Source organism: Vanessa tameamea, chromosome 21, assembly GCF_037043105.1.
Source record: "Vanessa tameamea isolate UH-Manoa-2023 chromosome 21, ilVanTame1 primary haplotype, whole genome shotgun sequence".
Lineage (NCBI taxonomy): Eukaryota > Metazoa > Arthropoda > Insecta > Lepidoptera > Nymphalidae > Vanessa > Vanessa tameamea.
The window spans coordinates 5,604,571-5,621,989 of NC_087329.1; the positions used below are offsets into that span (position 1 = coordinate 5,604,571).

Below are 17,419 nucleotides of genomic sequence, written 5' to 3' on the forward strand. Positions count from 1 at the left end.
GCTATTTCATTATTAACAAATCGAAACCATCCGTCGTTGGTTCGATTAGTCGTCTGAACCTTAAGCCTTAATTTATACTTTCTATTTTCTAATTTCTTCCGTTATATTTTCCTAAGTTTACACAAATATCCAGACATATCAATACATTTTGTTTGGCCTTTCCATATCTAATGTGCTTGCACGTATTGTTTTATTTCCAGAAAGCACTATTGCTTTCTGGAAATAAAACAATACGTGCAAGCTATGCTATACGCCATGCTATGCATGGAATTATTTAATTGAAATTGTACTGTGACATCACACAGGACAAATTTATTAAACCTTAAGTCTTGTTTGTTTAACATTTTATTACGTGAAGGCAGAAAATATCGCTTAGGATGATCAGTGGGTCTTCTTGTTTTAAGACTTCTCATGTTAAAAAAAAAACTATAATTACAAGTTACCTATAATTAGAAGAAATAAAAAGTATTTTATGTTTTTATCATATCTTAATATATTAAATATTAAAAAATTCAAAGTTTTCACTCACTGTACCAATCTTTATATCATTAAAAGAATATATAAAATGCCATAGACACACAATATATTCAAAATCACGTTATCGACTATAAAATTAAAGTTAAAATGTAAAAAATAAAAATGGTCTGTATTTTCACTTGAATTTTACATTTTTTAATATTTATATTCGCGCTTTCGTCATGAATTTCTTGAACGACATCTAAACTAGAGTGCGGGTTTTTTTATTTGAAACACATGTCAAGGATTTGGCACAATATATTTTATCTGTGTATTCATTGCTATCGATCGTGTTGCGTTTACTTTTTCAACATAAATTATATGATAATATAGAAAAAAAAATGCAAAGCGTAAATAAATTCGAATATTTAAAATAAAACATTAAAAATTAAATTAATTACTGTTCATTAAGTACAATTGATTAAAGTTACGTATTTACTTAAATAACATAAGTTACGTCACAAATAAATGTTATAATAAAATATTAAGTGGGCACAACTTTATTGAAATTATTGTAACCAGTTATCCTACAATTGTTAAGTATTCAATTCAATAAACCAAAAAGTTTATATATGACATAATCTAATCGCTTTAATTATCATAGTTGTTAAAGTTAATCAATCCATTGCAAAACGCATGCGAATCGTGACATACGTCAGGTTCAACCCTACAAATACGGCGACCCACATAGACATAAGGCACCTCGTAACACATATTACGATTTACCTGTAACCCCACGGCGATTACAGCATCGGCGCGCGCGCAACGCCAGTCAACCACGCGGAGTCGCGTCGCGCAGTTGCCGCGAACATCGACATTATTCAAAAAGTTTATTTTATCGATCGTTAGTATCGAAATTAATTTTAATTAATTTAATTTATTTTTAAAAAACAAACTTTTTTAAATATAAATTAATTTGAGTCCAAACTCTTTCATTTTTTTTTAAATACGTACGATAGAATTGGGAGTGACAGTGTTTTTTAAATCCCAGAAAATATTATAAACAAATTGTTCAGATCTTTTTTAAATAATAATAATAAATATTACAAACGCCGACGTTAGTTATCGACAAAGCCGTTATCTTTATAAATGTCGGATTTCATTAAAACAATTGTTATAACCGTTTAGTTTTAAATCCGATTTAGTCGTGTAACCTTACCTAATCTAACGTAACTTTAACTAGCGAGGTATTACATAAATTCTGGATACTGCATGCGAACTTGTTTACAGTGATTTTTTTAAATATAAAATCAAGACATACTAGTCATAAATTAATTTTATATTCAGTACAGAAAAACTAATTGTAATATCAATAACATCCATTAATGACCAATTTAAGAATGCGTTCAATTGATATTAAATATAAAAAGCACTTGTTAAATAACATGACAATCAAAATCTATTTAAAAGTAAAATAATCATCTTCACTTTATTACCTTCTAACCGACAATTTAATCAAAAGACCGATCATTACTTATAATCCGTCTTAAGATGTTGTATAACTTTATTTGTTTGTAAGCATTTTATGCAATTATTCGATTTAAACTATCATTGATATAATCATTAAACATGTCCCTTTTATATTCGAAGATTTACATAACAGTTTTATCGATATATATCTTGATCTATATAACGTTTCTGGGATTGATGTAACAGACGCAGATGAAGCTGATCCGACGTACATTAAGAAAAATCGTGAGAGAAAACGCGACAACAAAACATACAGAACAATAATAATAACTCTCGAATGTAAACAGTGAGGTATAATTGACATTGTCATTAGTGAGTCCAGACGAAGGAATTCTAATTAGAAAGGATCTCTGGTGCTACAGTGACCTGAGAAACATTAAAACGAGACATAGTTACTGAAAGTGATTGTGTAAGCTGTGTTGAAAGAAACATCAGCAATGATTGTAAGTATCGTTAAATGACTTGAAAGACATTTGTAATAAGTGAATGATATACTATTATCGAAACCACTTCCAGTAAAAGAGGAAAAAAACGCCATGTTGTTAAATTCGGAGATAATATCATTACGGTGCTTACGGGAATATAAAAATCTTAAAACATTCCGACTTAAATTTTCGATGCGTATAATGTTTTTCTTCAAGTTCTAGATGGACAGTAAAATTTAAAAAACCGCAACAAATGTAATCCTTCTCCTTCACATTTAAATACACAACTTGTACTTAAGGTCAAAATCAAAAGATGTTTTTAACTAGGTAGGATAGGCCTTGAATCGTTATTTTACAGTATTGAATTTGATGAAACGATTAGAAACTTAATATTTTCTCTTTTGCATCAATCGAGCACATATAATAATTATAACAAAAAAAAAAAATTATATGTAAGAAAATCAACGAATACTAACAGAATTTATATTATCTTATACAGAAAGATATTCCTTATGTTTACTTTTATAATAAATGAATAGGTCATAAATAAAAAAGTTAGAGAAACTTCGTCCACGTGTTCGTCAATCAAATCTTTAGCAGCCAGATTTAATGTGTTTTTAATGTTATTTCATAGCGAGCATTGACCTATTAAATTATTATAATTACATTAAACATAATTGCTTTTACGTTCTGTGTGCCAATGTCACTTGTTATATACAATTCAAATTTTTCATCATCGGATACGAAATTAACCTGCCAAGCTCTGACAACATTGAGGACAAGAGTGACATTAGAGTAAAATTATTCAAATTATGTATTGCAACAAAAAATAGCTTAAATCATATTATATAAGAATTCACATTTATTTTTTTCAATGTCGAAATATTGCATACATTTCTTCAGGCTCCAAATGTTAGAATCGACGCGACGAAACCTTTTTAGTTACTATTAAGTATTCGTTGTAAGGATTTATATTAATTATCACCTAAAATATAATATGTAGCAGGTTGATATTACGCAAAAATACTAGATTCGACACAGTTGCATCAGACGTATTTACCTGTATATCGATGTAAGAGAATTTGATTCGGTGCATTGTGTTTCATACGTGAATCACTCTTCAATGCAATATTTACGTAATGGCCAATAGGACTAATGAGACTCGTGTGTGACGTAAAAAAAATCAGCCCGTAATTGTTCCAATACTAACCATAGGCCTCTGTTTATCTTGAGGAGAAAGTTTAGAGCTTATCCCACTACGATGCTCCAATACAGTTTTGTGAATATGTGGTGTAATTTTTCATCCTAACAATGTCTTATTCCGAAAACCGCAAACTCCGGTTAATGTTTACGTTTTCTGATCAATGGGCCATCTTAGCTCTTGTGGCGTGTGACGTAACTATGCCCAAATACGGAAGTTCAATCCCTTTCGTAATTATCTACAGGCGCAATTGCCCCGAAAAGGTTTTGGTGAAGAAGACATTTTTGAAAATTTCAAAACCTATTGCCACAGAAATCCTACAATTGGTACCTAAATATGTATATACGAGTATGTGATCTTTAATATTTCGTTTTCGTTTCAAAATTTTTTTTTTAAAAAAATTCATAACTCATCGTATTATTTTGTTTATCCCAAATTGATTAAATATTGTTTACTTTTGTTATTTACAAAAAAATATATATATCATGTCAATATCATATCACATAAATATGTGCATATTCGTTACAATTAATCAATCAAGGTGAGGAATGAAGACTATTAATACCTTTTTATGATCGAAATTAAATTAATATCAGTTTTTTATAAAATAATATAACTTTTATACAATCTGATTCCATTTCTCGAAACAATTCCTGTCAATATTAGTGTATATCTGTATGTTTACGTGTAGAGAGGTCCAGATCTACTTCCGAAGCATGGCTGTTATAAAGACTCTTTCTAAACATAGTCATTTAAATTTATCCTACTCTCATTAAAATTAAATCCGATCAATAATACTAGTGAGAAACAGTCTAAAGTAAGTATCAATTTAAATTCAAATAAAGTTCATTGTACTCATATTGTAAACAAATTATAGTTGTCATAAGCAATAAGGCATATCAAAGGATTTTCTTACTGATACACATTATTCATAGCCATATTTATAGAAATAGCAATAGAGGCATCACAGACGCCTCGTATGATTTCATTTATAATTTATTAATTCTCGTTAAAATCCTCTTACATTACATTTGATACATTATGCATAATTATTGAATACAAAATATGATATTGTAGTATGCAATAAAACATAGAGATAATTGTTTTTCATTCAAATATTGTCGGTGCTCTTCAGCCGCAAAGTTCCAGAAAGATCCCACTACAGCTTGCGTAAGATCATAGGGGAAGTAAGGTAATGCTTTACGCAACATGGTGACATAAACCTTTGCACAGCTCCGATACGTTATACGACAAGCGCTTGTGTTTATGGAATGTTATTTTTTTTAATTTATGTATTTTTGAATTTAGATCAAAGACACTAATATGTATATAGTACGATATTTGCTAAATTATAATTTGTTTTATTATAAACATAATTGAATTTATTTACCTAATTATTTATTTATTTGCACAAATTCCGCAATGGTTGCACATAATGCAAAAAGGCTCTCGTCCAGACAACTGTGAGTTGAACGAAGAATACGGTGCAAATAATACAAAATAAAATAGCAATGACGAAATAGATCAATTTCGTTATAATCTAATCATAAGTAACAATATTAAGCTAAAAGTAAATTTATTATACACGCAATAACGTTCATTATTGCAACTTTCGTATTAATGGGTTCGTATTGTTATCAAGATTATTTAGTATTCAAATAAAATCTAGCAGTCGAAGTGAGATAGTCTTAACATGCCTTGGAATGAAAGAAAGTAACATCAGCACATTAATCTACGACAGTAGCTCGCAACCTTTGGTCCACGGAAAACTTCGCAAAACAACTTCAAACATGAGAATTAGGACGCGATATAAATATTTTTCAAAAGAAAATATTAAATTACTATGAACATCCCTATTTAATAGTCATTAGTGTTCTGTGCAATAAGTTATCCAAATTGAGAGTTCCCTGGCTCCAAAATGCTACGAACCACTGCTTCAAGAAATACAGTAAAGTATTACTGTTTTCATTTTTATTATTAGTGATTATTTATGATTGATAGCTTGCAATTAAAAAGTCCATTACTCTGATATAGTTTAAAACCGCCTTTATATAACCTAGCTAACAAAATAAGTAAAGATAAACAAACCTTAGATTTGTATATTTGCGGTTTGCCAATATCTATATTATGCAGTAAAAGGAGTTCTTGTTGTTTAACATAACTTTATTTATTCCTATCGAGTTATAGGTCTTTATTCCTCTTGCCAAATAAGCAATGGAATAAGCTTGGTTTAATTTTATATATATATATCACACTACGAAAAAAAAAGAAAACAAACGAGCCAATTTTATTTTAGTGTGCGCGACAGTTACAACAAAATATGTCATTGTACTTGTGTGCGTGTAGTTGTGGCCTTTTTAGTGACGCTTTCACAGCTTTGCATTCTATCCAAACGTATAAATACTATTTTTGTTGCGATACGATTAATGTATTTAAATATTTTTTTTTAAATTACTTAGCAGTTCCTGAACAATTTGTTACATTTTTCCAGTCTACGAAATATTTCGATGTAACATTTGTTACAAAATATCAAATCGAAAATGTTAAGTTTTAACAAATACTCAACGGTTCAATAATGTATCGATTATTTACATGACCTTTATAAGTTAGTATGTCGGTCATATTCTATATGTACAGAAACATTTAGTCATACATTACGCAAACTGTTAAACATACAAACATACGGAAGTCGACTGCAAATTCACAACGAGATTAGACAAATATTCTCAAATTACTTAACTATGACGAAATGAATATGAATAAAAGTTAAAAAGCTCCTCTAGACGAAACACTTCTTAAATTTGATGGTATTTTAAATAGGGAAAATTAACCAGTGACTGTGCTTATTAATGTCAAAGGTAGGCGTGAAATATCATACAAAAATAGTTATAAGTTAATAATATCAAATTAACGTAATTATTTGTGTGTTTATCTGAGGCACCGTAGTTCTTAAACGGATGAACCGATTTGGATTCACGGATAAAGGTATACGTGTCTAAGTAACGAAAAAAATGCGTTACTAATCGTCAAAAGTACGTCAACCTGTCGTGAGCCAAGTGGTCACAAGTATTTGAAACATCATAGAGTATTTTTACATTGCATCACACTGTATATTAAAGTACATGACTGTTTTGCACAGAATAAATCGTCTAGCAACAACTAGTTTAGCCGAGCCCTTTTGGTATTTAATTATCGGTTTGCTGTTTATAAATATTACTATTATTCATAACTATAGCTTCAGATTTAAAAAAAAAAATAACTACTTTAAAATATAATAAAAAAATCCAATTGAATTACGGTCTCTTTTTACATTACGATTTATTTATTTCCAAATAAGTAACAGAAAATAAATTACTTAAAAGTTCACATTTTCTTTACCTATTACTTATTTCTCGGTGTTACTGATTACCATAAAGCACCGCGTGTTGTTACGTCACGTAAATAAACCCTTCACATCAATAACTTACTTTTACATAACATTTGATTGCGAGTTATTTACTTAGCGAACTACATTCCGATGAATTGTGCAAATTAGTGCCCTTAGCATGAAATCGTTTATAGGCTTGATTGGTTATGCAAATATAATCCTACTTCTGGAAAGTGGATCCAATTGATATTATGTAATAGTGCCAATTCGAGCTCTTCTATTTTGTAGTTTTACGTAAAATAACCGAATAGGGTCAAGTGATCACTCCAGCTTTGTCTACCTAAGCTGAGCTCACTCGCTCACTTCATTCTTTTTTAATTTTCGAACATCTAAATAACACATATTAAACAAAAAAATAAAATTGCTCGGTCTCTGCTGCTGTCATGGAGTCGACGCTAATTAGTACTTAATATTAAACGCATGTCGTGTTTACATCATGTAAAATGTAACCATATATATATTTTGATTGTCATTTTGTTTTGTAGACATCATAAAATAAATAAAATTTGTGAAATAAAACAAAAATAAAAATAAAATTTTGATTTCTTCCCGGTCCTTCTCGGCAGAATCTACTTTCCGAATCGGTTGAAGTTTTACATTTAATTCAACACTGTAACATTACGATTCAAAAGTGCTTTTATGAACCTACTTTAATAAAGAAAATTTTGTTTTTGATTTAGAATACTTATATAATAATCTATTCCATTGTTGATTATGATATAACATTTAAGAAAGGAATCCTTTAAGGTTAAATGTGCAACCGTCAGAAGATATCCGTATTATATAATAAATACAGTATTTATACAGTAGACAGCATAAACAAAGTTACTAAAAATAAAAATAATATATTTATATAATATTAGATTAAACTGTTATTGCAATCGGTATGAATGAATGTAGTAAGGAAGCACCAAGGTTCTTTGCTGGTGTGTAGCACGTCGGTCAGATCGACTGAACGCAATGTCGTGGCCGAGGTTGAAATGTACATATCTGTAACTACACGTGTATTATTAATAAAATACATAGACAATATTTAATTTAATTTTTACTTATGGTATAATTTATGTTAATTTGGGAATGCTTTGATAGTAGAGACGATTACTATTAATTAAATAAAAACATGTTTATTTAAAACATATATAATGCACATATAAAGTGCACTTTGCACAAAATAATACAAACAAGTAGAACATTAGGCATATAAAAATTGACTCACCAGTATATGTAGCCCATTAGTCTGTAGTGATTGCTTTATTCAACGCAGCCAGAATCACACATCACACTAAACATCATACATAACTCTCTTCTAAATATTCATCGTTAAGTTAGTACATCTATAAAAGTGCAATTTATAAAACGTGACTCGACCGCGAATCCTTTAGTTACAAAACGTCGGTCATTAGTTATGTAACCACTTGCAAAATAATGCAGTATCGAAATGAAGGCGATCTGCCAGCATTTAGCTTATTAATTGAAGGTCGAATTCACTTTCACGGTAGTTATGTTATTAACTTGATATTATTTTGAAATATTCTTGATATTATTTTTCTAGCTGTTTCGTGTAATCTCGACGCTGTCGGGTCATATCAAATTTAGTACAAATTATACAAAACTTTCTGACTAATTCTTCCAATCTTATACAAATTTATTGTCAATCATAAAACCAAAATCGAAACATTCTTTATTCAAGTAAACTCATAAAAGCAATTTTGAATCTTCATGTGTCTTAATAAATCCAGCAGATCCTGAGATAAGCGTGTTCAAACAAACCCATCAGCATTTTAAAATTGGTATAATTTACAAACGATATAAAGGAATACGTTGCATATTAAACATCAAATCGAATAATATCTAGGCTGTATGCGTTGAGCATTCGACATGTGACTTGTGCACAATAGCATAATAAAATGAGAAAATCACAAGCCACAGATAACTATGTCGTCAGTCTACTTGAGTATTTCGCGAATGCCTAAATAAAATGTTCGCGTTAACTCTGTCTGATGTCATCCTCCCACTAATTACAGTCTGCGTTATATAATCTTACACAAAGAAATAACAGCGTTGGTTAGCTTTAGGCAAAGATTCCGAGGCTTTATGTTAAACTCTTGGGCCGGCCTTTAGAAACCAATTCAAATTTTTTCGCCAAGTAACTTCAACTTCACATTAAGAAATAAGTATGTGTCTGGATTGACGCTAATCACAAATATAAAGAGCAATTTTTAATACCTATTACTATTGTAGGGTTTGAAATCACCAGGACGTCTTGTGTCTCTAGTATTTAGTATTAGATTTCTAATTACTCCTAAATGTGGGAATTTTATTTCAGATTCAATAAACGTAATATTCGGTGTTATTAAAACGATGACGATAAATATTACTAACCCAAAACAATTATCGAGAAAGTCTGTAAATCCGGGGACTTTAACTCTGAGATGTCTCGAGACCCGATACTTTCAAAACTCTACTATTGAGACAATTCAATTTAAAAATCAAAATAGTTTCGCTCTACCATAATATCTGATTTCATCAAGCGAAAATCGCACAATCAGATTATACGAAGAAAAGTCATAATATATTTTATGAATTAGCAATGATTGTAATAAATTGATCAATTTCGACCTACCTTAAATTACCTAACTCTGAAGGTCGCCGTATGACATCACTCGTCACCGAGCCGGGAAGTTGGTTCAACTACGTAAGAGTGAAAGTAATAGCTGTTGCGGCCTTCACCCGGCGTTAAACATATACAGAATTCGGGTTACGATACACATGCATACATACATATACTAATATATACACGAAATGCAACTCCTGTATTTCTGCCGATAATAATTTAGATATTATTCTGACTTGTCGACGAATCGACTCGTAACACTGCAGTTGTAAAATGTAACTCCATTGAAAATCCGGTTAAAAGAAAAAGCAATCCCCTTTTCTTTTCACTTTTTTTATGAAAATCCAAATGAAAAAAAATAAATAATAATAACACGAAAAAAAAAGAAAAAATCAAACAGTCCAAGGGGTTTTCAAACATTTAATTGAGGTCCCAGAAAATGCTAAAAAAAAATATTACCAAAAGAGAGAAAGCATATAGAACAATATGTATGAATAATTTATTGCTTATATTGAGAAAGAAGCTCATTATATACGTATGTAAAGCAATCGAAAGTTCGAGATACGACCTTCACCTAATGGCACAGATTTATCAATTCGGACCGTCTCTTATATAAGGTTTGTTTACCAATAAGCTAAGCTGGCGCTGGTGCAACTTATTTGCAACTTGCTAACTAGTTGAGCACGTTTTGAGACATATATGTAAAAAATAAAATTGTTTTGTTACAATGTTGCTTGAGCAAACAGAAAAGACATTACTTAAACGTTGCATATTATTCAATTCAATATTATACAGATGATAAAAAAGCGTGGAGTTAATGCTTGTTGACTTCTAGGCAGGATATATTGCTTACATATATAATTGTACTTAACTGTATTTTAAAATGTTGGAAAAGAGTAACTACTGTGTTTCTTGCCGGTTCTCCTCGGTAGAATCTACATTCCGAACCGGCGGCAGCTTCGTTTATTAGTTTGTTAACGGACGATTCAAAAGTGCTTATAAAAGTCTACTTGAATAAAGTATATTTTCATTTGATTTGATTTGTTGTGAAACCGTAATTTTTGAATAACGTTAAAATTTTGAGTACAAGTTTATTGATCCTAAAAAAACTATAGACACAAAGGAGATGAAACCTTAATTCCCAACGTTTTATATTTCTTGAAGTGCCCATCCATCCTGGATTTGGTGGTGACCACTTACCAATTTAAACATATATTCTCATCAAAACCAAATTTAAAAAAGTATTGTATTTAGACAAACTATTGATAAGTAGTCTTACTATTCATAAGTAAAATTACTAGATAGATATGTCCCTCAGATATGTTTCAATGAATTCGTCTAGACGTTCATTGAACTTTCAAGGATATTCATCTTTTTGTTAAGCCATGTTCTCTGTGTGTTTCGAATGAATAATATATTTGACACAGTTACAAAATTGGCATGCAAGTCCAATCTCTGCATTATCAAGTTTATGTGTAAATATTTGCTAAGCGCTATTGCACCCACGTTAAATGGACTACTCCGCCCCCGCAGTTTACTGTGAAGTTACATCGCCTGTAACCTATTACATTGTGATGGACAGAAACAATTTACATTATAACATATGATGTTGATGAGACCAGACCAGGCCAGCTTGATACGCAGGACACGTTATAGTGCACAAGTGTGGGCGCACACACAGTTGCACTCTCTATTCCGTCACTCCTATCTTAGTAACTTTGATTGTTGACATGTTTACCATGTATGGGATGCTTGATATTTCATATATGCCAATGTCTATGGGTGGATATCCACCCATATTGGCACTATAGTGGTCATCCACTTACTATCCTGTGGGAAGCGTGAACAAGTCTGCTACCTTTTTTTAAATAAAAAAAATGCCGAGATAAGCCCGTCCAAACAAACGAACACACAAACAAAAAACTCTTCAATTTCATAAATATTAACAAACTTAACGAGTATATATGTATATTAGTGTATATATAACTTCAATTTGTTTTGTAATATCTTAACAATGTTTAGAATGAAGTTTACATCTGGTTAAACAGGTTACACACAAGTTACCCAAAACACAAGAACAATATTCTTATTGTCTGTACTCGACTTAATCAGAGCGTGACGCTGGTTTTATTAATTCATCATGCGGTTACAGACCCATGATATTTAACTACGTGACTTATTTTAAGTGTGAAAATCGAAAAACCACGAATATACATTTATTTAATCTGCATTTTAACCAAAACTCAAATAAAGTCATAAACTGATATAGTTAGTGATGACGTCAGAGACAGTCGTTAACAAATGCTCTCGCTCAAGCAACTGTGTCAAGTGCATTTGTTTCAAACGATGGTATAATAGGTCAGAGAAAAAGTAAAAAAAATGAAATAAACGTCGACTTCAGTAATGCCTAAATATACGCTTCAAATAACAAAATTAACAATGTCCAATTAAATATAGTCCGCAGTCTATATGAATGGGACGGAACTTTGCCAAAGTACATATCGAAAACAATAGTTCTCGAGCGTTAATAAAAAAATTGGAAAAAGCAGACTATTACTATGTAGATATTTCAGTAAGTGAACTGCTTGGCTGACTCTTAAAATTTTGACCTCCCTTTCTACTTATTAGTCAAATTTAATAACTAAAAGTTACTGGCAGGTAGTGTGATGTTATATAGTCTGTGCCTTTATAATTAAATTTTTTAATCGGACATAAAGATTTTTATATTAGCGCGTTCAAACAAACAACATTTGTAACTTTATAATATTAGGATAGATAATGTAATCAATATTATTTTATACTAAAGAGTCTTTACTATAAACGTATAAGTACATAATGTGAGAAATAAGAAAGCATATACAAGTTTTGTTTATCATTATTTACCATACAATATATAATACACGTCTCTGTTCCTATAGACCGTATCCTATCCAATGATATTGATATAAGAGCTATACTAAATAAAACGCAGAAATACGCACACATATATAACGACGAATTGTTCGTAATAATCTTCGTGTCTTCCTCACGACACCCGGAGAATGGGTGACTCTATGCTTCTCTCCAGTTACTCAACGATTTATTCTCAATAATACAATTTGTAAACATTTTTTAACTGCTAAGTGTTCTAGCGAAATATGTAAATTTTTAAAATTCCAAAGTTTTAGTTTTCGAAATGTCTAGATACCTATACTGTGTTTGGAAATAATATGATATTAACAAAATAATTGTTTTAAATGTCAAAATCCTAGTTCAACATGCTGCATTAATGCTTCTATTCTAGCACTTACTTGCTTATTGTCAAGAATCTTCCACCGTTTCAGAAAAAAATATCTCAAGCATGGGAAGAACCGACGAAAGAGCAGGTTGTTTACCATGCATATTAATATTATTTGAAACGGCCTGGTGTCGATCGTATCACAAAAACACACAAAAAATATATTTTTTTTAACATTTTACAATTACATATTTCTTTACATTTTCTGGAATCTGGTACCAAGTAAAAATATATATTGTCCCACAAAATAATCATTAACACCGTATAATTGATCACAAACGCAACTAACTTATGCTTAGCTACACGTCAAGCAATAATTTCCAGAAAGAACTGAAATATAAGAAAGACCATTACAACGAACCATTTTTTAAATCTACCTTAATAGTAACATAATCGAATAAAATATTTTAAATTAAACATAAATATATATAAATTATATATATTCCAAGATCACTTTCACGAGACTAGAAATAGATCATATCTTCCGTATAACAAGGAAATAGGCGACCATGCCGTCTCTTTCAAACCTGCATTGTGCCCATGGATCTATCTCTCTCTTCACACTACTGGTCTGTTATTCCATTGAGGGGCGAATTACATAAAAGTTATTGTTTTATAACACTACTTTCTAATATGCGTTTAAATAATAATTGTTAATATAATAAAGATTACCATTATATATTACTATTACATTTCCTCGTGATAATAACATTTGATAATGGGTACTGTATGCTACTCCAATGAGAAAAGAATATCGATAACAGATTCATTTTATTCCATGCGATTTGCTAATAGCCCTGGTATATTAAATACTATAAATATATATTTATTAAGTTATGTATTCCGATACCAGACAATAACCAGACAATTCGCAGACTTCGCATAAATCACAAAAATACCTTTGATTATTAAAGATCTTGAAATTAAATATGTGGAATTGGAGGTTTGTTTTAATCAAACTTCTATCAACATTGATGTTTGCTCTAAGATTTCAGAGCAAAAAAATTACTCACTTTATTGTATAATTATCTTTAATGTTAAACTGTAAAGTTCCTAATCAAACGGTTTATCTATGTTAAACCATTCTTTACATAGTAAATAAATTTTTTAGCCGAAAAAAATCAGAGACGGAGGGTCATTTCTTGATTTAGTAACTTCCTTGATTGAGAATTTTATATTAAACGAATAAAGAGAAATAAAAAATAAATTATTATCTTTCATATACAATTTATGAATAAATGAAGACTATTACGAATATTATTTTTTATGCCCCGGAACCGAAGATGATACATTATGCAACTCGTATGCACTATTATAAACAGTTGTGATGCATTTCATACCTGTAACAGAAGAAAAAGCATATTATTTTTTGTTAAGTGTTCGTTACTATATTAAAAATAACATTTTCATAATTTCAGATACAACACCCAAAATACGTATCATCAAGTCGAAACTGCGACTGGTAATATGTCGCAGAGTCAACTATCGCTTCACGGAACAAAGAAGGTTATGCGCAAATGTAAACCACCAGATCGAAACAAAAATCTTCTCAATCGCTTAAACTCAAACAAAACCAAAGCATCGCAACATAAAATTATATCATTAGAAGATAAGAAAAAACGATAACAACGACCAAAATAACAAGCCAAGCTAGAAGACAAAATGGGTATTACCGTACTTTTAGCATCGACAGCATTAAAGACTGTAAGCGTAACGGGTTTATGGCTTATACCGCTTTTATTGGGAGCATTCACATATCATAACTATAATTCATACGACCCCGAAGCTAGAGTTCTGGACAAGGAACCGAGGATGGAATATGATTTCATAGTTGTTGGAGGAGGCTCTGCGGGCGCAGTCGTAGCGAACCGATTAACAGAAGTCAAGGACTGGAATTTGTTACTACTTGAAAGTGGTAAGTTACATTTAACACTAATAGACTCACACTGGCTTACTCACGCTTCAAACTGGAACACATACAAAGTGTTGATATTAACTGATTAAAATAATAAGGTGGTGGTAGCTACTGAAACAGTACAAAGCCTTATTGTGGTTAAAACAAGCTAAACCTTCATAGCATAGTAGGCTACAATCATAATAATACAAAGATTATCTTAAAAAGTACGTAAAAGTTTACTACACCACTCATTTTTTTTAAGGAAACTAGCATCGTCCTTTTAATGAAGTCATTAACCTTATAATCTAACTAACCTTTACAATATTAATATTAAAAATTACAAGTTAATTCCTAATCTCCAGGACCAGATGAAAACGAGATCACCGACGTCCCTTCGTTAGCGGGCTACTTACAACTAACGAAGTTGGACTGGCAATACAAGACCGAACCAACCTCATACGCCTGCTTAGGTTTTAAGAAACATAGGTGCAGTTGGCCGCGAGGGAAGGTAATATGATTAGTTTATTTGGGTTGATGACTGACAATCATTGTGAAATTCTGTGTTACTGCCAGGAGCATTGTTGCATTGATCTTTGTAAAATTGTATAAAGTTTAGGTTTATTAATGAAATTACTGAAGTAAAATCAGATAAATTACTTTGTTTTAATTAAATTGTTATTTTATTTGGAGTAAAAGAAAACTCATCGCTACATTTTAAATGTTACAGGTGCTTGGTGGATCCAGCGTCCTCAACTATATGATTTATGTAAGAGGAAACCGTTATGACTTCGATCAGTGGGAATCTTTTGGAAATCCAGGCTGGGCGTACCGAGATGTGCTTAAGTACTTTATAAAATCTGAAGATAATAGAAATCCTTATTTAGCTAAAACTAAGTATCACGGCCGAGGTGGCTATTTAACTGTTCAAGAAGCTCCATGGAGGACTCCTTTAGTTGCTGCTTTTGTAGAATCTGGCGTCGAAATTGGATATGAAAACAGAGATATTAATGGAGAATATCAAACTGGTTTCATGATAGCACAAGGCACAATAAGACGAGGCTCAAGATGCAGCACAGCCAAAGCCTTTTTAAGACCTGTGAGGACACGTAGGAATCTTGACATATCTCTCAACACACAAGCCACAAGAGTTTTAATTAATCCTATAACAATGAAAGCCTACGGTGTAGAATATGTAAAACATGGCGTCAAAAGGGTAGTGTATGCCCGAAAAGAAGTTATATTATCTGCCGGGGCGATCAACAGTCCGCAACTTTTAATGTTATCTGGTGTTGGACCAAGGGATCACTTAAAGAATGTCGGAATAAGAGTCTTGAAAGATTTGCCTGTAGGAGAAAATTTGCAAGATCACGTGGGGGTAGGAGGCTTAACTTTTCTAGTCGACAAACCAGTAGCGATTGTTCAAAATCGTTTTCAAGCATTTCCTGTCACGATGAATTATGTTGTCAACGAAGGAGGACCGATGACAACATTAGGCGGGTTGGAAGGAATAGCCTTCGTTAATACTAAATACGCAAATACCTCCGGCTTATGGCCTGATATACAATTTCACATGGCACCCGCATCATTTTCTTCAGACAACGGTCAAATTGTAAGAAAAATTTTAGGTCTCACTGATGAAGTGTATGACACAGTATACAAACCGATAGCAAACAAAGATGCCTGGACTATTATGCCTCTTTTATTACGTCCAAACACTCGGGGATATGTAAGGTTGAAGAGTTCCAATCCATTTGACTACCCAGTAATGAATCCGCGATATCATGAAGACCGTTTAGATGTTAATCGACTAGTCGAAGGTATTAAAATAGCCCTTCAAGTGGCAAATGCATCTCCATTTAAGCAGTTCGGATCGAGACTATATATGAAACCACTGCCGAACTGTAAACATCTAAAGTTTATGTCGGATGAATACATTGAATGCCAAGTTAGGACAATTAGTATGACAATATACCATCAGTGTGGAACGACAAAAATGGGACCCTCGTGGGACCGAGACGCTGTAGTTGATCCTAGACTACGTGTGCATGGTATTGAAGGACTGAGAGTTATAGATGCCAGTATAATGCCAACTATAGTTAGTGGGAACACCAATGCGGCTGTTATAATGATCGGAGAGAAAGGCTCTGACATGATAAAAGAAGATTGGTCTAAGCGGAAAAGATGACGAAAGTAATAAATACTAGGAACTTGTAAATATATTGTACAATAATACTATATGATTAGTTACCAGAATTTAAACCAAAATCATTTAGAAATAAGAATATCGATATAGTACTATCATAAAGACGTAAATTTAGTTTGTCATTTATAGGTTTCCAAGATAAACATATCGTTATAAATCTTTTAATTATAACTTGGATTATTGAATTAAGTGCCATACCTGTGTCTATGTTTTCGTTATAGTCGATACTTAAAGCATATTTTGTTATAAAGTTACTAAAAGCTGTCTTGATAGTCCTATAGAAAATTAAAGATTTATATTTATTAAATAGTGCTTATCACTTATCACAAGACTGTATTAAGTTTACAAAAAATTAAGGCATTCACTCTCAATTACATTTTTTATTTTTT

The 17,419-nt window shown here is 31.3% G+C and overlaps 2 protein-coding genes across 2 annotated transcripts in view; one reads left to right on the forward strand and one right to left on the reverse strand.

Moving 5' to 3' along the window:
• The window catches only part of Flo2 (Flotillin 2), a 255,373-nt gene that overhangs the window by 145,104 nt on the left and 92,850 nt on the right, over window positions 1-17,419 (reverse strand). The window lies entirely within an intron of this gene.
• On the forward strand, window positions 1,259-17,267 carry LOC113395525 (glucose dehydrogenase [FAD, quinone]). Its single transcript, XM_026633121.2, has 5 exons — window positions 1,259-1,360; window positions 2,173-2,429; window positions 14,349-14,845; window positions 15,190-15,335; window positions 15,555-17,267. The coding sequence occupies exons 3-5, from the start codon at window positions 14,593-14,595 to the stop codon at window positions 17,010-17,012; spliced, it is 1,857 nt and encodes a 618-aa protein (XP_026488906.2). The 5' UTR covers window positions 1,259-1,360; window positions 2,173-2,429; window positions 14,349-14,592; the 3' UTR covers window positions 17,013-17,267.